Source organism: Carassius auratus, unplaced genomic scaffold, assembly GCF_003368295.1.
Source record: "Carassius auratus strain Wakin unplaced genomic scaffold, ASM336829v1 scaf_tig00025274, whole genome shotgun sequence".
Classification (NCBI taxonomy): Eukaryota; Metazoa; Chordata; class Actinopteri; order Cypriniformes; family Cyprinidae; genus Carassius; species Carassius auratus.
In genome coordinates, this window is record NW_020525407.1 from 67,321 (window position 1) to 94,162 (window position 26,842).

Below are 26,842 nucleotides of genomic sequence, written 5' to 3' on the forward strand. Positions count from 1 at the left end.
TTGATGTATGGTTTATTAAGATGGGACAATATTTGGCCGAGATACAATTATCTGAAAATCTGGAATCTTTTTTAAGAGACAATACTATAAGACCAAGTAGCCTTTTAGACCTAAAAGACCAAGAAACTTTCAAACGGAGATAAAATGAACTTAGGGCTAGGGCTTGTCGTTTTGTAAATGTCTGTGTCGTTTGAAGTGTCTGTTGTATGAACAGTGCGTGTCTGTTACGATTAAGTGTAAACTAAAGCCTCGAATGAGATCTCACCTATAGCGCAGGTGAGCTGCGGCAGCGCGTCACGGCTGAGTGACAGCTTCGTTTCAATGTGTTCGCCTTGAAGCTGCGTTCGCCCCGCCCCTTTCGAAATTTCGTGTAGCCAATCATGTGTGCCCCCCTCAAACTATCGGGCTGAGAAGTCACGCTGCTGGAGTGAAAGGGGAAAGCTATCCACTTACAAAGACACCCGATATCACTCGCATGGCGCACGGGTAACCGGATCAGCTTCGGGCAGAAACGAGGCGGGGTGACGGACTAAAGGAATCTGAGGTGAAGAATAAAAACAATGTCTGTTTCCTCTACTGAAGTGACAGTGGCAGGCGAGATCAAAAAGGAAAATGTGAAGTACGCGGAGCCTCTCGAGAGCTCCACGGACAGTCGGGGGCACGTCAAACTCCTGATTCTGGACACTCCAGTGGCCACCGGGATGCTCGTCAGGCAGCACCAGACGCAGACCTCTCCACCGGAGCGCAAGATGCCCACTATGGACTCTTTGTCTGCGCACACTTCACCCGCAGCAGCATCGAACTCTTTGGCTTTCTCAGCGGAGCAGGTTGCGTGTGTTTGCGAGGCGCTTCAGCAGGGGGGCAACGTGGATCGACTCGCCCGGTTTCTTTGGTCTCTCCCGCAGAGCGACTTACTGCGCGGGAATGAAAGTATTCTTCGCGCTCAGGCGCTGGTGGCTTTCCACCAGGCGCGTTACCCGGAGCTTTACAGCATCTTGGAGAGCCACAGTTTCAGCCCCTCGTGCCACTCTGCCCTGCAGGACTTATGGTACAAAGCCCGGTACACGGAGGCGGAGAAGGCCCGCGGTAGACCACTGGGCGCAGTGGATAAATATCGCCTGCGACGCAAGTTTCCGCTTCCCCGGACCATCTGGGATGGAGAGGAGACGGTGTACTGCTTCAAAGAACGCTCAAGGAACGCGCTGAAGGACCTCTATAAGCAGAACCGGTACCCGTCCCCGGCCGAGAAAAGGAATCTGGCCAAGGTCACAGGACTGTCCCTCACACAGGTCAGCAACTGGTTCAAAAACAAGAGGCAGAGAGACAGAAACCCGTCAGAGGCGCAGTCCAAAAGGTGAGCAAAACTAGAAACCCACAAACAGAAACTTTATTCAGTGAATGAAACAGTTAAGACCTCTATCAAGAGTTTAAACTGGTTTATTGACAAGATTGAGATCGATGAAATATTTACATTTTAATGCTTTTTAAAAATGTTCCTTCCTGTCTGCTTGTGTTGTCACAACTTGTTACCAGTCTTTTTACATTTAGACTCATCTTTAATTTATTTTGAATGACTTTAAATTACAGAAAAACAAAAACATGCTTTGGTCGAAATTTTAAGAGGCAGCTTCTAAAGGACACCCAAACATGTGCGTAAAATGTAGGCCTATGTGTGTGCGTTTATTTTAAGTAAACATTAACTATTCAGGATCCATTGACGTGTAGGCTTCGACCCACCACATAAATCACTCAGAACTATTTACTTTTCTTTTTAACCGAGGAGGAAATCCTCCTCTTTAGCTCTCGATTTTAACATATACAGAGACATGCACTATTAATACAGGATTCACTGTAATGTTTTTCTCTTTGTAAACAAAGCTCCAGCGCACCTGGTGGAAATTGCCTCCCTCCAATACATTTATATATATATATATATATATATATATATATATTACATTTATTATTACAATATTACAATCATATTCACTCACACTTGAATTGGGCAGTTTTATAATTTAAAGCTGTACTCCATATAGGCTAACATAAAACAGTTTTAGTTCTTATCCTAACAGTTCATCTTTGGCAATGCGTTTCTGCTAATATTAATCTGAACATGCATGCATTAGTTTTTTTTTTTTTTATGGAGGACATCCTGTGCTTTTCTGTAGTGCCAAATGTTGGGGTGTGACAAATATGATAATATTAATAGGCCATGTCAGGCATTTTTTACTTAAGACTCAGGACCCCCATTCAGAGTCTCAACCAGAAATCCATCAACATATAATGATTTATATTATTACAAAACAATTGACCTTTTATAATGTTTAATAGTTTACGAGTTTTCAAAATACTTTTTGAAATGTGTTTAAAAGTTAAATATATTTGAACTTATATAAACCATATTAAAATAAACAAAATAAACAAGACAATAATTTAACAATACTGAGTTTTTAAATGGAAAACCAAGGACGCGTCTTTTTTTAATCTCCCAGACATGTAATGACGTTATCACAAATTAAAAATAAATTAATAAATACAATGCCAAAATCTTTTGGCTGGCTGTGAGAAGGAACAGTTGTGGAAGACCTGTAGTCTCACAGCTGCTGCAGTCATTCACTAAACGCGCCCTTCTCTCTCAATCAGACGAATTTATGTTTGAACAGCTGAAGGCACTTTGAAATATAGTGCATGAATCGCAGTGTATTGCACTTTAAAATATCCGCTAAATTTAACCTTTTGTTACTGGCGACTCATCCCCGTATGGTGAAGGGCACTGTGGTCAGAGAGCTGGCCATTTGTGAAGTCATGCTATGTTCGCGGGGTTGTGTCGCCATAGGACTTATTGTGCTAAATGGTTTGCGTGAGCGCGTGCGTAAAAAAAAGGGTCTGTGGTATAGACAGTATTACCGCTGACACATGAAAGTTGTGATCTAGGGGGTCCTGCGGTGTGAAGTGGATACTTACCTCTCCATTTGTCTATGCGCGCTCCCGTCTACATCTTCCTGCAGCTGCGTCAGCCCGCGAAAATGTACAGTTTAGCAAATAATGAAAAGTAATAATTCATTATTCCCTCACTCTTTCGGAGTAATTACTTTGTACGAGTGTTTAGCATACAATATTGGCAAAAACATCAACAGCAGTGTCAAAAAATAGTAATTTCAATATGCAATTAAAAAAAAAAACGCCTTCTTTCAGCAAGTTACAGAGGTTAATGGCCATCTAGACTCGTATAAGAAAGAACTCAAAATAATGGACACCTGGATTGGATCTTTTCCAGACACTTAAGACATACTGAATGAGAATTGAGAGTATGTCCAAGTATTTCACTCTTGTATTTTAAAAATGTATCACAGTGAAGAAGAAAGTGTGCCTATACCATCGTCACAGCAAACATTGATAACATACAATTAGCTTCATTTGTACTTCAATTTTCCAAATGGAACAACATTTTTTTTTCTTACTTCTAGCTTTTTATGATTTGGTTGGTTCTTGTTCAGCAGTCCTGGTCTGAAGTTGCACTCTGTTTCAGTACATTGTACATTTATGCATTTAGCAGACACTTTTATCCAGAAAGACTTACATGACATTCAAGGTACACAAGGTACACATTTGATCAGTTCTTGCTTTCCCTTGGAATCAAACCCATGAGTCATGACCTTGGTGTTGCTAACACTGATTTTGTAATTCCAAAGCATTTGTGGTAATAAAATAAATAAATTAAAAATACAATTTAATTAATAAAAATAAAACAGCAATTCAAGAATTTAACAAAAAGTATTTAAGAAGTTTACATATACAGAACACAAATCTATTATAATGAGCTAAAGTGTAGGGAAGACACAAAAGCTTACAGCTCTCTGTCTTTCACTCTCTCTCAGTGAGTCAGATGGAAATCACAGTACGGAGGATGAGAGCAGTAAAGGTCGGGAGTCTCTGTCCCCGTGTCCAATGTCAATCTGTGCTGATGAGACCATAGGCAATGCAGTTCTTCCTCTCTGTTCTGGAGATCTGGAGGCCGGGGTCATTGTCCAGCAGGCTGGAGACAGCAGGACCTCTGTCTCGCCACCATCCGTCATCTTTAACAGAGTCTCAATCAACACTCCCACTTCTGTTTTCCACAATGGCACCCCTTCATTTCTTTCCACCACAGGACATGTCCTCTTCAGTGGCATGAACTTGGAACTCCAGTCCCTGGTTTGCAGGTCAACGGCAGATGTGGAAATGGATGATAGAGGACAGGATAAAGGGGTAACTGAAGATCCTGCACTGGCGTACCCCTCATTTCACTGCAGTGTGAATGGGACAGACACAGAGGTGAAAGCAGAGGATGTAAGGCAGGATGTGTTGGTCCAGAACCAGACCACGTCCATTAGCTCCGCCTTTACTGTCACTCCATCCAATGGCTTGCAGCTTGAAGGTTACAACTTGGATCCTGAAGACAATGGGACCTCGCTGCTTAGTAACAAGGTGGCACTTCCTACCTTGCAACTCTCATCATCTTCTTCACCCTCATCAGTCACACAAGGTTAGTGAGCCTCATTGCTTTGAACAGAATGAGAAGACTAGAAGTGTGTTGTGTTTCTTATGACCATCAAAGACATGACATTCAGTTTGTTCCTATTTATGTATTTATTGAAAAATACATTAGAAGTACAACTCATACACAATTAAGTAAATACACCTGTTTTATGATGAGAATGTTTTTATTTTTCTATATTTAATATGTTTAATTAGTAAACATTAAATAAAGAAAAAAAATCCATAATGAAATTCTTGAAAAGGAATCCATATTAAGTGGCCTAATCTTTATTTGATTATATGTACACTCGTATGGAAAAGTTTGGGTTGTCGACAAGATTTTAGATTGTTTTTGAAAGTATCTTATTTCTTTCAAGATTCTTTGATGAATATAAAGTGCAAAAGAACAGCATTTATTTGAAATATTAATCTTTTGCAACATTATAAAAGTCTTTATTGTCACCTTTAATTTAATAAATATTGTATTATAAGACAATAAATTTAACCTTTTATGAGAGGGAAATGTAGGTCATAAAATGTTTTTTGTTGTGGTTTTTGTTGTAGTTATTGACCCCTGAACCAAATAATAATTGAATATGAACTGTATATCGTTAATATTTGTGAATCACTGAAAAAGTTGGAGAGCTTTATCCTCTCTCTCATCTTCTGTCATCTCTCATCCCTCTTTCTGTCAGGCCTTGCTGATGACAGTTCTCCTGCTCCTGCCTCTCTGTGCCACAACCAGGTGGAGAAGCAGGATAGGCTGCAGCTGACCTCTCTTGAGTCCAGCACAGCACTCTACTGTCTAAGTAGCATTCACACACTGTCTGCTGTGAAGAAGGAACCTTTGGAGACTCCTGGAGGATACCTTTATCACCTGGGTTACAGTCCTGACCCCACCCACAGCTCCCCCACCAGACTTAACACCACCATGACAACCACCCTTCAAGACTACACCACTCTCACAGTGAGTGCAGCCTTACTTGCCCAAACGGACCTTACCAGTGAGTTCAGAGGTCATGATGCCCAGATGACCTCAAACCTAAATGGAGACTTCCTATGTGCGGTTTCAGAGGGAGGGAAGGGAGAGATGAGAGCAGTCGAGGATGAAGGGGGGAAACAACTGACAAAACTAAAAACAGTGCATATAGAGGAAGAGATGACTGACCTCTGAATGTGGAGAAGTGGAGAAGGAGGTAAAATACTTTTTTTTTACAGAAAATCACAACATTATTTTTTAACAACAGTTTTTTTTATGTTTTCAGACTCTAAATGTTTTGTATTATTCTGAATTATTTCCAGATGTGTTATTCTGAATTATTTTGGCAAATTTGTCTTGATTTGGAGAATCTATGCAAAGTCATATTTGAATATTTAGAAGTTTTTGAAAGTGTTTTTTCCCCCCTCTTTCTCTCTCTTTCCACACACAGATATCTTTGTACTCTATAAGTTATTGTGTATAACAAGGGTATTCAAACTGGGGAACAGGAATCCTCAGAGGTCCACATGAGATTACTAGGGGGGTCCATGGAAAAAATTAACAAAAATATAGTAATATAAATCAATCAATCAATAAATCAATAATTGACATCATTATTGTTTAATTCTGGCTGAAAATCCAGAGATTAATTACAATTAATAATTTTATAAAAAAAGACTCTGTAACATAAAAGAAACAGAGTAACATAAAAGAAACCTTTATGAAAATATTTTTCAGATAATATTATAAAAAACACTTAAAATATAATTTATTTTTCACAGGAGAAACTGGGTCTTTACACACAAACATATGTAACTTCCTTTTGTATTTTAGGAATGGGCTCCCTTGGAAGGGAATAATCATTTGGGAGTCCATGGTATCAAAAAGTTTGAAAACCTCTGGTATGTAAAGGAAAAATATATTTTTTCATGTTTGCCTCCACATCCCTTCCATCAATCATTTTATACTAAGTGTTTACATGAATTTTTGAGCTACAGGTACTTGACAGATTTCATTTTCTCTCTGTCGCTCGCTTTATCTCTCTATCTCTCTTTCTCTCACAGTGGGGAGTGTGGACGTATGTGTGTTTTATGAGAGTCACCTGCTAGTTTCTGCCAAGAAGAGTTGAGTTTAGCAGACAGGTGGATGTCTGGTCATGTGTCATCTGACTCAAACCTTAAAGGTCACCCACCATGGAAACACACATGCACAGACACACTTTATTCCCATTCAGATCAAAAATACAAAATCTATGACAATCTTTGTGGCATTGCCATAATCATTACATTGGCTACAGCTTCCAGTTACATTAATAATAGGCAAGAAATATGCAGATAATATTGTAGACGGACAACACATATATCAATACAAATACGCAATGTTTGCTTATACAAACTAAGGGATGAGTCAGAATGGTTGGTAATCGACTGCTTGTCACAGATGCTGTAACAGATGTTGTACGACTGTCAAAGTTTAGGGTATTATCTGTGCACAAAATATGCTAAGCACTACTTGTTAATTTAACATGCAAACCGTTTTGAGAAATATGGGATATATATTTAAAATAGTGAAATTAACTGTTTTCCTGAAGGATTTGATTAAACTCACCATCCGGGTGTTGCAATGGTGTATGTGTATGAGTTGCTTGTATATGGAAGAGTCTGTGTGTGCATTTACAGAAGTTTTTGGTTTTGAGTTTGCTCTTTGTTTGTGCCTTCTTGCTTTCTGAGGCTCAGCACTTCTTTAGGTTCCCTGCCTTTTTTTTCTTTTTCTTTTTATAGTTATTGGTGCTGGTTAGACATCTGCAGTATTTATGATGAAAGCTATGCACCCATTCTGGGAATGAGAAATGACTTTAAGAAATGACACATAATGACTGAAAAGTCTCTTTGAGGATTATCCAAAATTAAAAGGATATAGGTGTCAAATGAGCTAATGTATGGCTGTTAATGTATGAGCAAAAAGCAAAACAGCCTTGTGAATAATATTGTAGCATGAACAAAGATTTTCAAGTTATGATGTATTTTTCTACAAAAAAAGAAAAAAGAAGAAGCACAAAATGTGATTCATTAAATATTTATACTGAAAAAACAGCCTCAATCGAGTGATTTCATTCATGACTGAAAGATGTTGTAAACTTTCAACAGATTTGTTTGCATTTTCTTGTTATGTCTACAGTGGATGTTAAATATTCAGACGGACAGGAAACATGCGAATAAAAAGATTTAAGTAGCCAGGGAGGGGAGGGAAACAGAGACCTGATACAGAAAGGCCAGGCCGGGTGCTGGAAAATCAGCAGTGATCATTTGCACATGCCTGGTGGTCTGGAGCTTGTTAGCAAGCTGCTCTTGTCTCAGACTCCTAAATTCAAATAAACAGGAGGGCGATTTCTGGAGGCCCTGCCGTCTCCTGTTTTTTTTTTGTTTTTTTTTGGGGTAGAGGTAGAGAAACAGCCAGATAAATTCTCTCTTATTAGTAAATGACTCTTACAGATGGCATTGTGTAAATCTAAAACACAATGCTTCTGGATTCAAGGAATAGTTAACCCTGAAATTAAAATTTCCTTAGCATTACATCACTCGCTCACCAATGGATTCTCTGCAGTGAATGGATGCAGTCAGAATGAGAGTCCAAACAGCTGATTAAAACTTCATAATAATTAACAAGAAACCCACACAACTCCAGTCCATCGAGTAATGTCTTTGGAAGTGAAAAGCTGAATGTGTGAAAGAAAATATTGATAAACTGTTAAACAATTGTTTCAGGTCAAAATAGAAAAATAGACCTGTCCATAATCAATAATAACACTTCCTCCACTTAAAAAGTCCATGTTGTCCTCTCACTTCAAAATCAACCAACATATTCAATATAAAACTGTTCTGAACTGTTTTCGCTTGTAAACAGTGCTTGCGTTGTGCATATTGCTCTCCTGATTCATACGGGGTGGCTTTTTTGCTATGGATAGATTCATTTTTATCTGGAAATAACAACTTAAAGATACAAATCTCTTGATGGATTTATTACACACATGCAACTTTTCACTTCACAAAAGCCATCTAAATTACTTGTGATGTTTTTATCCACTTTTCGGTCTCTCATTCTGATGGCACCCATTCACTGCAGAGGATCCACTGGTGAGCAAATAATGCAATGCTAAATTTCTCCAAATCTGTTCTGATAAAGAAACAAACTCATCTACATCTTGGATGATCTGAGGGTGAGTACATTCTCAGCAAATTTTCATTTCTGGGTGACCACAAAAACTCAAGCTAACCAGCCAAGCAATTTCAGGTCCCAAAGTTTTTCTCTGAAATTTAGCTGAAAGCACTATTTTGGATACCAAACAAATCTGAATATACAATAATCTTAGCAATACTGCTGGAAGTATTTGCATATTATGGTTCATGAACAAGAGAGATTTTAACAGACTGTATGGAAATAGGAGCATTGTCACCTGTTCTCTAACAGTCTAAGTGATGCTGTTGCCATGAGAGATGGCCAGGTATCAGATAACACCAGCTCTAAAAATGAACACTGTGAGAGAGAAGAGTGTTGTTAAGAGTTTATAATGTGTGCTGATTCTGTTCCTGTGCAATGGTTTTATGTCATATTTTGTCATTAACAACATGCAAATAAAAATGTGATGGTGATTGAAACCACTCAAACATACCTCACACTGAGCAACAATAAGAAGCGGTAATAAAAAAATATGAACCTCTCAAACTGAGCCTTATTAAAAACTATGACCTCTCACCTTTGGGGGTTTGAAAGGAGGGGTGCTTAACCCTTAATAGCAAACAGAGCTGGATTTGCAACCAGAACCTCCCCCCACGCCCCCACTAATGAGAGGTCAAAGGGCACACGCTGCTCCTCTGCTGTGTTTCATACCTGTGTGTGTGTGTGTGTGTGTGTGTGTGTGTTTCATTTACTGGTGAGGTTTATGTTTATGAACCAGCCATATATTGTGAGTTTGTCAGTGTAAACATGCAAATGTAAATGTAAATTAAGAGTACCAGATATACTTGCAGACAAGGGAATGTGAATACCAGCATTTATTTTGAAGCATTTTCCCTCAGTTTAAACTCTAAAGCTTGCACTGGACAGATCAGTTATAGAAGATGTGCATAAATGCAGTTATACAAAATAAGAAGTTGCACTTGAATTAAAACTTTCTTCCCATAAACCTAAATAACATCAAATTGTTTCATCGAACTCTCATTCTTTGCCTTCTGGGATTCAGGCTGTCATTCATTTTTACTTAACTTTGACCTCTTTAGACTTACACAATTTCTTTGGTATGCCTGCTGAGAGAGGGGGGGGGGGGGAGAAGAGGTGCAGGGATGATACGTACACCACAAGTTTTGTGCAGGCCACTAGTAGTTTTCAGATAAAATTGTGTTTCTATAAAAAGCTACAGAATGAACAGGACAACCATTCAAAAGGATGCAAAAGCATTTCTAGGGTAATATGGGGTAGGGTTATAGTCTGGAGTAATTATAATTATTTTTAAAGTATAAGGTACATCTTTACATAAATGTGTTTTTGTAATTGAATGGCAGGTTGTTAAAATTAAGAGGATGCAAGGATTTCAGTGAAACTCACACATACATAGGGGTTAATCTATGCCCCCTGGTGAAACTAGACCACAGAGGGACAGAGCAACTGCTTTATATTCTGCCAGCCCACACACACCACTCTGTAAGAGTGCAGGACAGACATTATTCTTCAATTCATTTAATGGCATTTTATCTCATTGTTCCAGATTCTGAGCTGAAACCACATCTGCACTGCATAGAAGAACAAGACAGAATTACAGTACTTTACAAATAAAAAATAGTTTACTAATAAAGAGTAGGAAAAAGATAATATATATTTTACACAGGAGCTTTTTATCAACTTCATTTGTCCATTTGTGGGAAAAGCAGATAGATGTCACTGCCTGGCGCCCTCTTCCTGTAGGACAAATATATGACAGACTGACAAGCTGCATTTTAGATCATTGTGCAAGTAATACACATATTTTAGAATTACTGACATTGAGAGAAAAAAAAACTTAATTCTAAACCAGAAGGACAATGGAGACTGATTGTACTTTACTGTAAAATGTTATCGTTACAGCAACAATATTTTTGTTTCCATCCATTTATCTTATTCACCGTAGTTAATGTAGCCTACTTTCTGCTGTATTTGAAATGTTGCTTAAGTTAATAAGTAATTAAATTCAAGTGAAAAAAGGGCAATGAGATTATGGTTGCAGGTTGTGATTTTTCTTTAAAAAAATTAACATGTAGCCTTTCCATTCTAGCGATTTAAAACAGTTAAATCAGTTTTCTTCGATTTGGCAATATTGTTGTTTTCTTATTTTCACATCAGAAGCAAGCAAGCCATTCAAATAATCTCAGCTCAGTTTATGTGCAAGAATACTGAGAATAAACTATAATAGTTTGAAGGTTTTTGACGTTCTATACGTAATTAATCAAGCCAATATAGGCCTGTAGTATAAGTATGACATTGTATAAGTATAAGTATACATTGCTACTCTAACTGGATTTTTTTTAAACGAATTAAAATGAGAATAATAATTCCAGTAGTCAATATTATTTTGAAACTTGAACTGGTAATAGTAGTAATGGATAGCTTTTTATCTCTCAAGCGGCTGCAACAACGTCTAATTAGCGGTGGATTCTCCTCCGCTCAGTCTTTCATTTACACCTCACAGAAAACTCATAAACACACACAGTGAAAAGAAAACAGTTTACACCTTCACAGTGGTGGAGTGCAGAGCACTAAACATGAAATACGGTGACGTTTATGTTGCACTTATTAGGATGGTGTGTGTGTGTGTGTGTGTGTGTGTGTGTCCTCCTGTATCATCACAGAGCCCACTGGACTGCGGCGTGTCTATGAGCGCGCGCGCTTCTGTTGGTCTGTGAAACATCTTGAAATGATCATGATCTGAGCGCGGGCACGCCGCCGTGCTGGGGGCTGGTAGAGGATCGGGAGGATCTGGTGTGGGACGGAGGGGGTGCATAGTGCTGATCGTACTACCGTAACCTGAGCTGCCATCGGCTCATGCACTGTTCAGTGCAGAGGAGACAGAAAGTTTTAGGCACAAATTGGTTAGAAATTTTAGAATAGGCTATATTCGTGCACCACAAAGAATTAGAACTAATACCTAACTGGGTCACACTTAACATTATACTGTGCATTTATAAAAGCAATTCATACTAATTATCCTTATACATTAATTTGTGACAAATATAGCTGTTTGCAAAAACAAGGTGTGAAGTGACAAAAATAATATATTAAAGCAAGATGCAATATTTCTGTGTTAATTACTTCAGCAGCATAAGCTCATATTTAATCATTATTTGCTATTCTGATTCAGGTAGAATATATAGATAAAGTAGATTATTCTTAAATGTAACTTCTGATTGTTGAGTAAACCATGCTTGTTCAATGGCATTAATAAACCATTACGAGAAAAAGAGGAACACGATTGGTTGTTTTTACAGGTGTTGAGAGGCCAATTTAAAGATTACACTGATACTAATTAGCATTAGGGAACATTTAAGGTAAAAAAAATCCTCACACCGAGAAAAAAAAATAGTTGAATATTTTTCCAAAAAATAAAATAACCTCAGGCGGGCCAGCTGGATTTCCAGGAGTCATGTTACGGATATCTTCAGAGATAAAGAGCTGTGACCGGGAGACTAAGAGCTCCTCAAGCTCACAAGTTATTCGCTAATGGATCGGTTTAGTGTTTCAGACCCAGCTTACAAAACCACATGCACGGACCAAATGCTCCATCGCGGGGCGTTTTCAACAGGATGAATTTATTAATATAGGCTACACTGCTTAAATAAAGATTATTCAATGGATCTTATTCAGCTAAAAAAAAAAAAAATCTTAACAACAAAAAACAAACAATAAAATGTATGGTGTTCTTGGGATATTTTTGGTTATTTAGAGATTAAAGAAATTCTTGACATTTCAATACAGTTCTTATTGGAAACATTTTATATTTTGGGGGACATGAGCGTAATCATATACAAGATAACTGAAAGAAATAAAGTCGATGTAGATTTAATTACACTCAATTATTGTCGATATAATTAGATTCATCAATAAAATAAGATTATTCTCTCTCAAGGTCAAGTAAGTTCAGTTTCATTCGTTCATTTTGATGTGCTATTTCTTATCAGCTCATGTAGGGAAATATTTGCACATTTATGAATCATTATAGGTATTGTATAATCTATTAATTCGCAAAACGAAGTCAAAAATAATTTATTAGAATACCAAAGCCTACTTAATAATTAATTTCTGCGATGTGCCACTGAATTACATAAAAAATATTTGACACACTCTTATATCTGTCCTCACACGTTCATGCAATTAATAAGCTGTGAAAATGCCACCCAATTAGGTGTTTGTTTGTTTTGGGGTTTTTTGGAGGGGAGGGGGTGGTGATATGATAAATTAAATAGTTAAAATGGCTTTAACTCATAACACTATACAAATAATTATAAGTGGAATATAGAAAGAGTATTGAGAAAAACAGAAGGCGACGTAAATGCTGCTGCAATTCAAGGACGTGGAGATGCTTGTGATAATTAAATAATTGTTTAGCCTATCAAATGAAGTGTTAGAGAGAGAGAGAGAGAGAGAGAGAGAGAGAGAGAGAGAGAGAGAGAGAGAGAGAGAGAGAGAGAGAAAGAGAGAGAGTGTGTGTGTGTGTGTGTGTGTGTGTGTGTTCAAGTTCTCCAGTTTCAGGCCTTGACGTCCGTCCTCTGGGGAGGAAACGGAATGGATCTGTGGATGCAGTTCTTCTCTGCTGGCCGGTTTCAGAACAGAACGGGGCGAGCTAATCACGGAATGACGCTGTGCTGGATTTCTCTGTCACATAACCATACGGACAAACCGCATCCGAATCTCAGGTATCCAACCCCAGAAGGTGACAGTGGTGCCACACAACAGGCTGACGGGCGTTTATTAAAATTGGAGCTGGATCAACAGATTAACGTGGCACGGGGATTTTTGTCCGAGGACTCATTAGGGAGGAATACCTACAAAGCCTTGGATTAGGAGGATATTACGTGGTGGATTGCATCGGGCCGCAATGTCAATCTTGCCCTCTTTCGGTTTTACGCAGGAGCAGGTCGCGTGCGTCTGCGAGGTGCTGCAGCAGGGTGGAAATCTGGAGAGGCTCGGACGTTTCCTTTGGTCCCTACCAGCCTGTGATCACCTCCACAAGAACGAATCCGTGCTGAAAGCGAAGGCCGTGGTGGCCTTCCACCGGGGAAACTTCCGTGAGCTCTACAAGATCCTGGAGAGCCACCAGTTCTCCACGCACAGCCACCCCAAGCTGCAGCAGCTGTGGCTGAAGGCGCATTACGTGGAGGCAGAAAAGTTGCGGGGCCGCCCGCTAGGCGCTGTGGGCAAATACCGAGTGCGTAGAAAATTTCCTCTGCCCCGTACGATCTGGGACGGTGAGGAGACCAGTTACTGCTTTAAGGAGAAGTCGCGGGGCGTGCTGCGTGAATGGTACACGCACAATCCTTATCCATCTCCACGGGAGAAGCGGGAGCTGGCGGAGGCAACGGGACTGACCACCACACAGGTCAGCAACTGGTTTAAAAACAGGAGGCAGAGGGACCGGGCAGCTGAGACAAAAGAGAGGTGAGATAGCCTATATTAATAATATTAATACACACACACATATATAATAGGGAAATAACGTTTTTTTTTTAAAAAAAAAAAAACGCGCAAAACTGGCTTTGATTATTGCAGTCACTAGCAGAGATAACAAAAATAGGATACGTTTTTATATATTGTCACTCAAATGTAAATGGAAATACGAATCTAAGCAACATCAAGTTACACTAATTTTATAATTAGTATGTTTATCATTTATAATTTAAAACTTTATATATTGCCTATTTTTAATTTTATAATTCGGTTAAGATTTTTTTGAAAGTCCTTTTTTTCTCTAACGTAAGAAACAATAAAAGCAGAAGAGGCAGATTTTTCTTACTGCAGTGAGAATTTATCTAGGCCTGTATTTATATCATTTAATCGCAGGTTTTAAATGTTGGATTTACTTTAAATTATATGCTCTAAAGATTTTCTAAAGATTTGAAGTTTTTATATTGTAAATCTGTGATGACAGTTACCTTTTCAGCCGTCTTGAAATACAGGCGACGTAAATTGCTGTGTGAAAAGTAATACGTTTTTTTTTCTTGTGTGTTAAAAACATAAATCAAATATAAAGCATTAGTTTTTCTTTAGCTGATGTACCTAATAATTATTTTAAGAGGAAACTATTTTGAAACCTTAACACTAGGCTTTAATGTTAAAGTTTATCACTTTCTTGCTACTATGTACTATGTAGCCTAATTCTAGGCCTGTAAGATGTCAGTTATATATAATATGTTAAAAATGTAATATTCACCCAACAGAGAAAACAGCGAGAACAGCTGCGTTGGCGGTAAGCAGAGCCAGCGGTCTTCGCTCGACGGAGTGAAGTCGCTCATGTCCAGCTCGGAAGATGAGTTCACTCCGCCGCAGAGCCCCGAGCACAACCCCGTGCTGCTTCTGCAGGGGAACATGAACAATCACGGGGCTCCAGCATACCCAATGCCCGGCCTCGGTGCGCAGCATTCGGTGCATAGCATGCAAGGACATCCGCACCAGATCCAGGATTCACTGTTGGGATCTCTAACATCCAGCCTTGTGGATTTAGGATCTTAAGCCACTTAAAAAACTTTAAAACAAAAATAACAAATATTTACGGTGTTACTGGATATTCTTATGACACAGAGGACGTTTGCTGAAATAAACTATTATTTTGCTAATTATTAGAAGAAGAGAGAAAATCAAAAGAGCTTTTCAGAGTTTTTGGAATTTTGAGTAGGTGCGTACATTTTGTAAAACATGTCAGGCCATGCAGTATTTAAGAATATTCACATTGTTATATGCATAAAACTTTAATAATTTATGATGTTTTACTCAAAGATTAATTTATATAAATTGTTCTGTATTGGACTACAAAGAGCATGGATTTTTCATGAGAAAATAATTGGCTTCAAACAATTTTAACTTAACTATATGGATGTGGAAACTCTGTTTCGTTCTTTTTGTATTGAGTATAAATGTATAGCACTACATTGAATGTGTAGTTTTGAAAACAATGGCTACATATTGTCCATATTATATTGTCCACATTTTCACGTCAAGTCAGCGCTTTGAGAATTTATCTTTTACTTGGAAATGCCTGTTAACCAAAATATAGAAAATCAGGAAATCAACATAAAAAAAAAAAATATATATATATATATATATATATATATATATATATATATATATATATATATATATATATATATATATGCCAATCCACGTGACACGTCCGAGCCGGAAGAGTGCTAGAGCGCGTGAAAAATGAGAACGTCTTAAAACATCAACAAGAAAAATCGTCCCTTATGCAGAGGGCAGAAAGACGCCAAGATGCGCCAGGCTGCGCCCAGGGCCGAGTTTAAAAGCTCTTTTACTTTGACTTTTTGACCATTGTTCAGTTAAACGAAATATAAAAAGGCAAAACAGGACACATTAAATCACTTAAGTCTTTTAACTACGTTTGATAAACATTTATTAGTTCATTACGTTGACCTACTTAACAAAAAATAGAGAAATGGAGACAGAGAGAGAAAGGGGAAGTACTGAAAAAATAAAAATAAAAATCAGTTTGTTATGTCAGTTCTGGGCCTGAAAATTGACACGATCCACAAGAGCCGCTCTAAAGACCCTCCACCCAAAACGCCTAGTCCACACCACACTACAAACCATTTTCAACCCAATTTACAACAATTGTGAACTTTTGTTTCTTTTTTAGCGAAAACTCCAGACACTGACAAGCAAATAAAATGTTCTACATTTCCAGCTCCAGCAACATTTATGGAATATTCGGCAGTGTGATCAACACGAATTCGCCTTTTCCTGTCTCTTTTACGTCGATAGTCTCGTGTCAGTGTAAATGGATTTGAACAGAGAGCACAGAGGGTTTCCGGACCCTAATTAGAACCATTCTCCTGGTTTAGAGGGGCTTGATTGTAGGAACAAGGGGGACACCCTTCCAGCCTTCCATGTATCTTCAGGATTAAGTAAAGTCTAAAATAAAACTATCTATCTATCTATCTATCTATCTATCCAGATTTGAAAAGCATATTCAATATTCACTGTCACTTTTAACAATACATAAACAATTTTTTTTAAAATATATTCAGGATTGGCAATAAATATCATATCATGGTTGACTTAAACTCAGGAACTTAGAATTCTTCCCCCAAAAAGACAAATGCTGGGCATGAATCCCAGCTGTGGATTTAATCAACAGTCTAATTATATTTTGCACATATAAACATTCCTTACATCTGCTTTCCTCATTTTGGTAGTTTATACAAACCAAGTAATTGAGAAATCTATTTCATGAAAGGCCATGAGTGCAATGTTTTATTATTATTATTATTATTTACATTGAGTATTGGTTAGATTCTGATATCATAAGTGTTGTCTCTGGCACAGACAAAATGCTGTGAAATACTTCTGGTGGCAAACCTGTACTGTGACAGTCAATTTCACACATTAGGATCTGTTTGTCAGATAGCTTTTCCTGCCCAGGTAGTCACTCATCCAGAACTCTCATGGAAACTGACCCTTAAATGGGTTTTGGGGGAGGGGGGCCGCACGGAAGGAGCTTTTAAAGTGAGTCTCAAGAGAGCCAGAAGAAGGGTATTTTGTTACCAATGATGCATGGACCTGACAACACTTCAACCAGCCAGACCCCCGACAAAGACTAACATGTGTTTGTGGGAAAGGGATATGGGCGATACATCAGTTTTGAAATCCACTTTTTTGAAGGTCACTGAAACTGAATCAGGCATTTCTCACTTACAGTGCTTCAGCAGGGCACACACACACACACACACACACACACACAGACACACATATCTCAGAGATAACATCATGCTTAAAATAAATATCTAACAAGAGGAACTGCAAATATTTGAAATAATAATTAATAAGTTTTAGGTTTGAAACATGTATTTTCATATTTGTACATATGTCTATTGGCATGGTTTATTTTATATCCCTTTTCATTTTTACTTTGCCTTTTTCTTTTGTTAAATAAATACATTGCATAAACATACAATATTTTATAACAACAACAGTAATAATAATAATGATACATTTACAGTTTTTCTCAGTCGCTTTGGTACATTTCTCGAATCAAACTCACAATTTGCAAAACATCATGGATAACCTGCAAAAGCCAGTCTCTTACTCAAAATCCTTAGTTCATCTCTCAAAAGTAAATATCTGTGTCAATGAACATGTCAGTGCCATCAGAATGACAAGCCCCTGTGTCATTGTGTACGGATAAGACAGTCAAATTGTTTAGTCATGATGTCAATATAACAGTGTACTCTGGAGGGATGTTCTGATGTAAAATATGGCAACATTTTGGATGACAGTTACTGTATTGAACAGTATGCCATATGCTTATGTATGCCATATAATCATTTCAAAAGTACACATTTACACATAACTGTATGTGGGATATTGACTGAAAGAGACTGGATTGAATTCCCAGTTACACTTTTACTAGTGGTCTGGCACAATGTCATTGTGATATAAAAAAGGAAAAAGAAATATGGGCACAAAGATGAAAATAAGTCAATTGTCAGAATGTGTAACTCTTGTGTTGTCCTCTGTCTATACACTATATGTAAGCTTTCCAACTGAATATTCATGAGATGAACCTTTGAGCTATTTCAGAGAAATGGTTTATCATTGGTTTATCATCTACATTCTCTTCATTAGTAAATATTCACTTGCACAATTCATGCCAAATTGCCAAAAAGTCTAATAATAATGTGTAAAAAAAAAATGTGCTTGGCAGTTTATGACAACTAGATTAAACATTTTGCATTTAATGACTTATATGATAAACTAAAGACTATTGCACAGAAAACTATATAATACACTTTGAGCAACATGACATTAGCAACTGATAATGTAGTAAACAACAGAGAATTGTACATAATCATTTGCATGGATGTACCAAAGCATTTGCAACTTGTTCAAAGAAATTAGAAACTGCTTTTTTGATGTGCACAAGTGACACAATGATCTGAGAATTGAACAGGTAGTTTTGAGAATTTCAATTCTGATTTGAGAAATGTACCAAAGTGACTGAGAAAAACTGTAATAATTTTGCAAAAATGTATTTAAATTTTGTTTAAATTAATATCAGTTCTTCACAGCATCTTGCATTAAAAAGATGCATGTTTAAAAACAATGCCTGTCGAAAAACAGAATTCATTTTGGCAGCTCTTTCAGGCTTGGAAGCATAAAGCCAAAATTTCACTCCCCAGAGAGAGGGAGAGAGAGAACAGGATCAAACTCTAGATGGCTCCATTAAAGAAAAAACTCAGGAAATGAAAACAGAAATATGATAGTTTCCTGTTTTTCATTGGGACTTGGAGCATTCTCTTTTTGGAGTATAATTACTACAATGAGATCAGTGTGATATAGTTCAAAACCTTAGACACACACACACCCTCATCTTGTAGTCTAATCCAAGTTTCTCTGGTGTGCTGCTGCTGGCTGACATTACAGTGGCTATTTTTCTTCTTCTTCTTCTTTTCTTTTCTTTTTCTTTTTGTCTTCCTGGTTCGCAGTGATCTAGATTCACATTGATTATGGAATTCCGTTAAAGTTCAGATATCTGCGGGAGAACTGGACAAACTACACGAAACAGTTTCCCAACAGGTATAACAAAAGGCCTTCTCTTCTCTCATCTTTTTCTTCTCTCATTACTTTACTCTTTGGCTCAGTGAACATTTCTTAGTAATTTAACTTAAAGATTCAAACAGCATCATAATTAAACATCAACATACAAAATTTCAATGAAGAGACTGATCTATTTTCCTTATAAAACAGGAAGGGAATTCAAGAGTATCCGCACACACACTTTTCTCTTATTTGTACGTCTTGTACACTTCGTTTTGCTAACACAATGACTCTGTGGTCTCGACTCATTATATCATTAGCAGGAGCTGGAAAGAATCATAATTACTGTGGCTGCAGGTTTATTTACCACAGTGTCTCTTCTGCCCTCTGGTGGTTTTGTTAAGCACCACAAAGAGGCCCAAAAGAAAACAGCAGATTGCATTAAAAAAAATAAAAAATAATAATAATAATAATATATATATATATTCTGGTGACAGAAGCTTCTACCACTACTAAATATATAGTAAAAACTTACTTTTCTGTAAAGCTGAATTTATGAAACATACCACCAAGGAGACAAAGGAGTGGCTCAAGAAGAAGCACATTAAGATCATGGAGTGGCCAAGCCAGTCTCTAGACCTCAGTCCTGTAGAAAATTTGTGGAGGGAGCTGAAACTTTGAGTTGCAAAATGACAGTCAAGAAACCTTAAGGATTTAGAGAGGATCTGTAAAGAGGAGTGTACCTCCCGAGGTGTGTGCAGACCTGGCAACCAACTACAAAAAAAAAACAAAAAAAAACATCTTACCTCTGTGCTTGCCAACAAGGATTTCTGCATAATTACAGACCCTTCATTTCGTTGTAAGTGGGCCAACTTACAAAATTAGCAGGGGATCAAATTAATATTTTCCCCACTATACAAACAGAAATAGACAAAATGTGTATGTACAGTTGTGGTTATATTGATAGAATAGAATAGGATAGCATTTACAATATATGGGAAAAGATAGGTAGTATTTTGTAAACAAAAGTGGTATTATACTTCTTTTTATTGAATAGTAGGGGAGAGCTTTTAACTGTTTTAATTGTTTAAAAACTTTTCTTGTGCCTGGCAGCCCTGGCATTCGGAGCTCTTTAGCACCGGCTAGATGAGAAGAGCTCAAAAAAGAGAAGGCTTGGATGTGAGGAATTCAGAGTAATTTTCTTGAAGATTGAGCAGGGCAGCACCAATAATCGTTTCATTGTCTCAATGACAGCTGAGTAGAACTGTGTGAGCAGTTCCAGTGTCAGGTTGAACTTATTCAGCTGGAGAAGGAAGTACAACCTTTGTTGGGCCTTTTTAACAATGTGATTGTCCCACTTCAGGTCCTGTGAGATGGTGGTTCCCAGGAACCTGAATGACTACACTGTAGCCACAGTGTTGTTCATGATGGTGAGTAGGGGGAGTGCAGGGGGGTTCCTCCTGAAGTCCACTATCATCTCCACTGTTTTGAGCGTGTTCAGCTCCTGGTAGTTGATACAGCAACATACAGCCAACTCATCAGCCTTGCTTCTATATGCAGACTCATCATCATCCTGGATAAGGCCAATAACTGTCTGGAAACTTCAGGAGCTTGACTAAGGGGACAGTAGAAGTGCAGTCATTGGTGTAAAGGGAGAAGAGCAGTGGAGAGAGAACACATCCATGAGGGGCACCAGTGCTGATGGTGCAGCTGTTTGACTTTAATTTCTCCAGTCTCACTAGCTGTTGCCTATCTATCAGAAAGCTGTGAACCACTGACAGCTAGGAGCAGAGAGCTGGGTTAGTTTGTTCTGTAAGAGTGCTGGGATGATTGTATTGAAAGCTGAACTGAAGTCCACAAACAGGATCCTCACATAAATCCCGGGTTTGTCTAGATGTTGTCTAGGTGTTGTAGGATATAATGCATCATCCACACACCTCTTTGCTCCACAAGCAAACTGCAGGGGGTCAGGAAATAAGGAAAGTAAAACACCTTAGAGATAGAAACATTATAGGAGGTGTCTGTGTATAAATTCAAAGCTTAAAAGTTGAGATATTAGTCCATGAACTGTACACAGGTATTTGTATTTGTCTCCCTCTAGCGACTAATTGGAGTTATTGCATTATAAAAAACATTACACATTTGACAACACTCTCAGACTCATTCGATAGTTTTATTCAACATTCAGCTAACTAATCCGTCGTCATATCATTAACGTAATTTGAATGACAATGATGTGATCTCAACATTTTTTTCAACAGGGCGTGGTGAACCCGTAAAATGCTCACAGTCCTGCCCGAGAAACTCTAGTGTATTGAAAAGCTGTCAACATCCGAGGCTAAAACTTCAGATTGAGCACAGTTATCGCTTTTCAATAACGCTCGTGCTAATTTTCTTCTGACAGCTTTTATGTTACATTATTTATCTACTTAATTTTGTATGACTACAAGTGACGACAACCATCTGTCAAAACAATATGAATGGTCTCCAACATGGACTTCATTGCGCATTCGTTTTCTTTAAGGAAGGTCTTGATGGAGTTGTTACGAAACCGCGGTCGAAAGGCAGTTTTGAATCTTGCCAAACTGAGATAGACAACAAGTTAACACACTCTGATTAAGTGTTTGTCTGTAAATGTCAGACAAGAACTTTTTGCTGTAGGGCACTTAAGAACCTTAAATGAATAGACCTATAATTATGAAATATTCAGGAACATTGTGTGACGTGGAAAAACGTATTTACATTTGGCAGACGCTTTTATCCAAAGCTACAAGTAATTAATTAAATACATTAGGACGCTATCTTGAATCGGCGATCTCACAGGCTACCGTCAGTAGGACGATTTGAGTAGTATGGAGCATAGACTATCGCCTATGACAGAATTGAATTTTTTTTTACAGATTTTTAACAGATTTAGTCTTACAATTTTGCTTTGAATAACTTAAAATATGACAAAAGGTTGTTTTAATTTGATTAATAGTGGTTTAAATGAGTATATACAACGCAAGGCTTAAGGCTAGAAAAGTGTTAATTGTGGTCGAGAAGATCGTTCCTGTCTTGTAGCTGTCCACGGTGCTGAATGGTGCCTCTTTCACTGAGTGCGATTTTGTTAATGAATTAAAAAGAAGAACATTTATTTGTGTGAAGATTTCAGACACATCCAGAGTCTGATACTGTAAGTTCAGACCACGATTTTAATCTGTCTGTATAGCTAGACCAGCGCAGAGGCAGCTCCTCCGTGCACACTTTAACCATAACTTACTCACACACATTTATAGTTTATTACAGTTTTACAGTGCCAAGATTTTTGATTCGTGGTTTCTGTTTTAGTATGATGATGTAGGCAAATCATGGCTTAAAAGGCCACTGAGCAGCTGGAAGTCATGCCATAGCCCTACCACATTTGGCCACCAGAGGGCGCAGCCAAAAGGCAAATAATAAAATATAAAAAGGGAAAGTAAAGGTGTATATAAGATACATTCTATGCATGTATTTATGACAAAGACAAAAATACGAAAACATACGAACCATATACATTTCGAAGAGTTTCGTATATGTTTTAAAGATTGTGCTTGTTTTATATTTATTCGTTTAGCAGACGCTTTTATCCTGTATGACTTACAAATGAGAATACACGAAGGAGCAATTCATTCATATTATGTTTAACCCATACCATATAAAAGTACCACATTTCACTGCACATTTGCCTTTAAAAGCACACATGAATATGTGTATATAACACATCATTTTCTCGGCCCATGGCTTTCACCAAACACTTAATTAAACGTTTAGTAAAATAATATAATTTAAGGCTTATTTTAAGCATTTTCTCTCCACTTGCCAAAGGATAAACCTATTCTTTGTTCAGTTCCCGAGTAACTTTTCATGCTCTTTGTTCATCAAAATAAATAAATCTATGTCTATTTATGATGTAAAATTTAGGTTTATTATTGTCTTATTGTTATTATTTTAGGCCCACACTTTTAGACAGACAACTCCTCAAATAAACATCCCAGAACGTCACACACTGACTCAATCAAATGAAAAAAGTCAGGGTTTCTGTATAAGTCTGGCAACCAGGGAGGTGAGTTTTCATGCTTAGGCTTTGGGGAGGGGGAGGCGGGGTGCTTCTTTGTTAGCTCGGCCCTCTCCAACTCGTCATTAGTGCTGATTACCGTTGACCAATTTGACAACCTTATTGACTGCTAAAAGACTTTTTAATCGTCCCATCCTGCACTCCCCAGAGCTCAAAAGAAACGGACATTTTTCACCATCCTCTATCCAGTGTTTAAATAAAGCCGTGCTCTCTTCCTTTCCCTTGCTTTGGCTCATATTTTCTCCTTTTTCTCGGAAGGAACACTTGGTTTGCACCCGCCGTTGTTCAGGCTGAAAGAAAATAGAAAAATACTTGTACTTTTTATTGAGAGCGTCCCCAGGTGCGCGACCTGAACCCTGCAGGGAGTTGGGAAACAGAAGCTCTGTGTTTTTGCGCCTGGTCCTTCACTCATTTGCGACATAAAAAACCTTTTGTAAATTTGAACGCTAAGAAGAGCGTGACCACTTTTAAGCTATTCTGAAATATTTACAAACATTTATTATTTATCAAAATAAAAATAAATATCTGGCTCTTGAAAATGTGAACAAATCACTGGTTTTGAAAATGAGAAATTACAAAAACGATATGCTTAAGGGAGAAAAACTGCTTTGTTGTGACTATAGCATAATAGTCGAATATTTAAACCACAGGGCATTAACCCACTAGATTAGCCACGTATGAATTATAGCCATGTGAATTACATATTAAATTAATACTAAACAATCTATGAATTGACAAGAAAATCATTGTAAAATTATTATTATTATTATTTTGCAATTAGCAGCATTGCCAAGCATCTTTGATAAACACATTTTCCGCAGCTTGCTTGGGCCACTAGTGCATTCTATTTAAACAGCAGATCACAGCTTGGGTTGTGCTGACATCCGGGAGAGCGTCTCGGCCTTTCGCTGACCCTGTGCTGTCAGAGCGCATTACACCACGCGAAGCATTTTAGCCAATTACTGCTCGAGTGTGAGAGAGATTGAGCTCGCAGAGAGGCATTAAAACATGCAACATATTTGATCCCCGTCTGTTCTAAATCTGTTCTTCAGCATATAACATTTTGAACAGCATATGTTTACTTTCGGGTAGACATGGGTTACAATAAAAATAAACATGAAATAAAACATATTTCATGGCCAAACTTCACAACGGAAACACTGGAATAAAAAAAAATTACCCTTTTTACTTTTCGATCGTTACTTCAACAGTTTAACAGTGATTTTATTTTTTTTAATCATGGTTATTTTTTCCCCAGAAATTTCACGACGCGCAGCAATATGCACAACAAAAATAATAATAAAAAAGCACACAAATAAAAGGCCTAGTGGAAAATGATATTTAAATAAGTAAATAAACATATTTATATATTAAAAAAGACATGTGAACATTAACATATTATTCAGTCTTTCATGATAAAGCACGCACACATTACAATAGCCTACCAGGTTCGGCCCACATACATTGAAATTTTTTTTTTTTTTAAACTCCCACCTCTCTTCGTGAGAAGTACTGCGCCTGTTTGTTGATCACATCAACGAATGGAAAATGAAGTTGTGTGACTTTTTTCCATCCTTCATTTAGGCCTCTCTCTGGCTGGTTGCAGGCACTCAAGTTTTTGTCGTTGTTGTTAGATTGTATCTACAGTTCTCCTGTTTGCTCTTTTGAAGCCTGTCACGTTAGACGTCACATTCACTGTCGCTGGAGGTGACGGAGATGGCGGCCTTGCTCGAGAGACTGACATCTGGGCTTGAGGCAGGATCCAGTCGGTCTACTGTGGTGTCATCGTCCCCCAGCGATCGGTCTGAGCCAACGGACATAACCTGCTGCTGTAGCCTGCAGGGGCGAAAAAAGTACAAAATATCAGTGAGGATTACAGCTTACAGTGGAGACAATGGAGGAAATCAGAAATAAATGTCCTCAGCTCTCACATTTGAAAGTTAAATTACGCAAGAAACGAAATTGAATGTTTTATTTTGTTTGTTTAATTTATTTTTATTTTTTTAAGAATCATGATTATGACAGTAAAGTAATAATTAATAATAAAGCACATGATTAGCGCCTTTATGCAGTTCAGTGGAAATCTCTCCACCTGTTCTTGGCTGCTGCAGCGCGGTCTCTCTGCCTTCGGTTTTTGAACCAGTTGCCCACTTGTGTGGGCGTGAGTCCAGTCGCCTGCGCCAGCTCTCTTTTTTTGCTCGGGTTCGGGTAAGGGTCCTGCAGGTACCAATCTCTCAATCGATGCCGCGTCCTCTCCTTGAAGCAGTGCGTTTTCTGTTCGCCGTCCCATATCGTCCGAGGCAGTGGAAACTTCTTTCGGACGCGGTACTTGTCCACTGGTCCTAACGGACGCCCACGGAGTTTCTCAGCCTCCTGGTAGTGCGCCTCGAGCCAGAGCGCCTGCAGCTTCGCGTGTGAGTCCTTGGTGAATTTGTGGTTCTCTAGTATGTGGTAGAGCTCGCTGAAGTTACCTCCGTGAAAGGCCACGACAGCGCGCGCGCGCAGGACAGACTCGTTCTTCCCGAGGACTTCGCAGGCGGACGGCGCCACCGGGAGTGACCAGAGGAAGCGACCGAGCCTCTCCACGTCGCCGCTCTCCTCGAGCGTCTCGCATACCCCCGCGACCTGCTGGGGGCTGAAATTCAAGATGGGTAGCTGGAACATGGAGACTGTTATCTCTCTCTTCTTTTGGTCCTTCTGTCTGGTCCTGCTCCTCTTCTGTCCCGTCCGTCTTTTTGTTCAGGGTGTCTGTCAGAAAACGGCAAAAGTTAACATCCGTGTCACGAAACGACCCGAGGAGCGGTGCTAAAATCGCCAAAATCTCTTTTTTGATTGAGTGCGAGCATAAACAACTGGAAGCAAGGTGTTTTCTGGGGAGCAAAATAAAAGAACATTTAGCCCCTGCTGCCGATATTCTATTGGACTTGACAGATTGGCTGCCTGGTTGCCATGGACACACGTCAATCACTGTCAGGTTTGCCAATCACGCGTGAAGCTGCACTAGATTTCAGCACCACCCAGCGCGCAACAGCGCCTTTCACTGACAACATCAAAGCGTAATTTTGACCATTACGATTGTGCTCAGAGACGCTGAATGTAATGTTGTCATCTGCTGGAAATCTGGAAGCAACCCGCTCTGAGGCGTCGATAAAACGATAGGAAGGGGTGTCTGTTAAAATACAGTATGGGCTGAAAGACATTACTATGACTTTAAAGCATATGCAGTATAAATAATTACAAATTATTGTATTTTCAAGAAGTTAAAATTTTTGAAACGAAAATCACGCAGTTCGTCTTGTGCTCGCTTAAGATAGGTGGTTGTAAGTGTCTGGTAAAATTAAGGCATGCCTCGTTTCAGAGGTAAAGTTCAGTCTGACGGAAGTGTGTGATATCATTTTCACAGATACACAAGTTCAAACAAATGAGCTTTAGCATGTTTTATTATGAAGGAGGAT

General features: G+C 38.4%; 3 protein-coding genes across 8 annotated transcripts; 2 read left to right on the top strand and 1 right to left on the bottom strand.

Moving 5' to 3' along the window:
• Positions 1-202: 202 nt before the first annotated feature.
• LOC113078322 (homeobox protein SIX4-like) lies at positions 203-7,588 on the top strand. Of its 6 annotated transcripts, XR_003281482.1 has the most exons (5): positions 205-1,354; positions 3,879-4,525; positions 5,214-5,714; positions 6,332-6,399; positions 6,562-7,588. XR_003281482.1 is itself a non-coding variant. In XM_026250645.1 (4 exons), the coding sequence occupies exons 1-4, from the start codon at positions 561-563 to the stop codon at positions 5,610-5,612; spliced, it is 1,734 nt and encodes a 577-aa protein (XP_026106430.1). In that variant the 5' UTR covers positions 203-560; the 3' UTR covers positions 5,613-7,588. The 6 variants fall into 6 exon arrangements, 4 of the variants coding, with proteins under 4 accessions (XP_026106430.1, XP_026106427.1, XP_026106429.1 ...); XM_026250645.1 differs by having other exon boundaries at positions 203-1,354; positions 5,214-5,485; positions 5,592-7,588; XM_026250642.1 differs by having other exon boundaries at positions 5,949-7,588.
• Positions 7,589-13,250: 5,662 nt separating this feature from the next.
• LOC113078325 (homeobox protein six1a-like) lies at positions 13,251-15,715 on the top strand. The gene is made up of 2 exons (XM_026250649.1): positions 13,251-14,179; positions 14,959-15,715. Exons 1-2 carry the CDS (start codon positions 13,620-13,622, stop codon positions 15,248-15,250), a joined length of 852 nt encoding a protein of 283 aa, XP_026106434.1. The 5' UTR covers positions 13,251-13,619; the 3' UTR covers positions 15,251-15,715.
• An 8,885-nt stretch (positions 15,716-24,600) lies between these two features.
• LOC113078323 (homeobox protein SIX6-like) lies at positions 24,601-26,416 on the bottom strand. Its single transcript, XM_026250646.1, has 2 exons — positions 25,480-26,416; positions 24,601-25,223 (listed from the first exon to the last, which is right to left on the bottom strand). Exons 1-2 carry the CDS (start codon positions 26,049-26,051, stop codon positions 25,067-25,069), a joined length of 729 nt encoding a protein of 242 aa, XP_026106431.1. The 5' UTR covers positions 26,052-26,416; the 3' UTR covers positions 24,601-25,066.
• Between the last annotated feature and the right edge of the window lie 426 nt (positions 26,417-26,842).

Coding starts and splice junctions, on each gene's coding strand:
- LOC113078323 (XM_026250646.1), bottom strand. CDS start 26,051: ATGTTCCAGCTACCCATCTTGAATTTCAGCCCCCAGCAGGTCGCGGGG. Junction 25,224..25,479: donor GCTGCAGCAGCCAAGAACAG/GTGGAGAGATTT, acceptor TCGCCCCTGCAG/GCTACAGCAGCAGGTTATGT.
- LOC113078322 (XM_026250642.1), top strand. CDS start 561: ATGTCTGTTTCCTCTACTGAAGTGACAGTGGCAGGCGAGATCAAAAAG. Junction 1,355..3,878: donor TCAGAGGCGCAGTCCAAAAG/GTGAGCAAAACT, acceptor ACTCTCTCTCAG/TGAGTCAGATGGAAATCACA. Junction 4,526..5,213: donor ACCCTCATCAGTCACACAAG/GTTAGTGAGCCT, acceptor TCTTTCTGTCAG/GCCTTGCTGATGACAGTTCT.
- LOC113078325 (XM_026250649.1), top strand. CDS start 13,620: ATGTCAATCTTGCCCTCTTTCGGTTTTACGCAGGAGCAGGTCGCGTGC. Junction 14,180..14,958: donor GCAGCTGAGACAAAAGAGAG/GTGAGATAGCCT, acceptor TTCACCCAACAG/AGAAAACAGCGAGAACAGCT.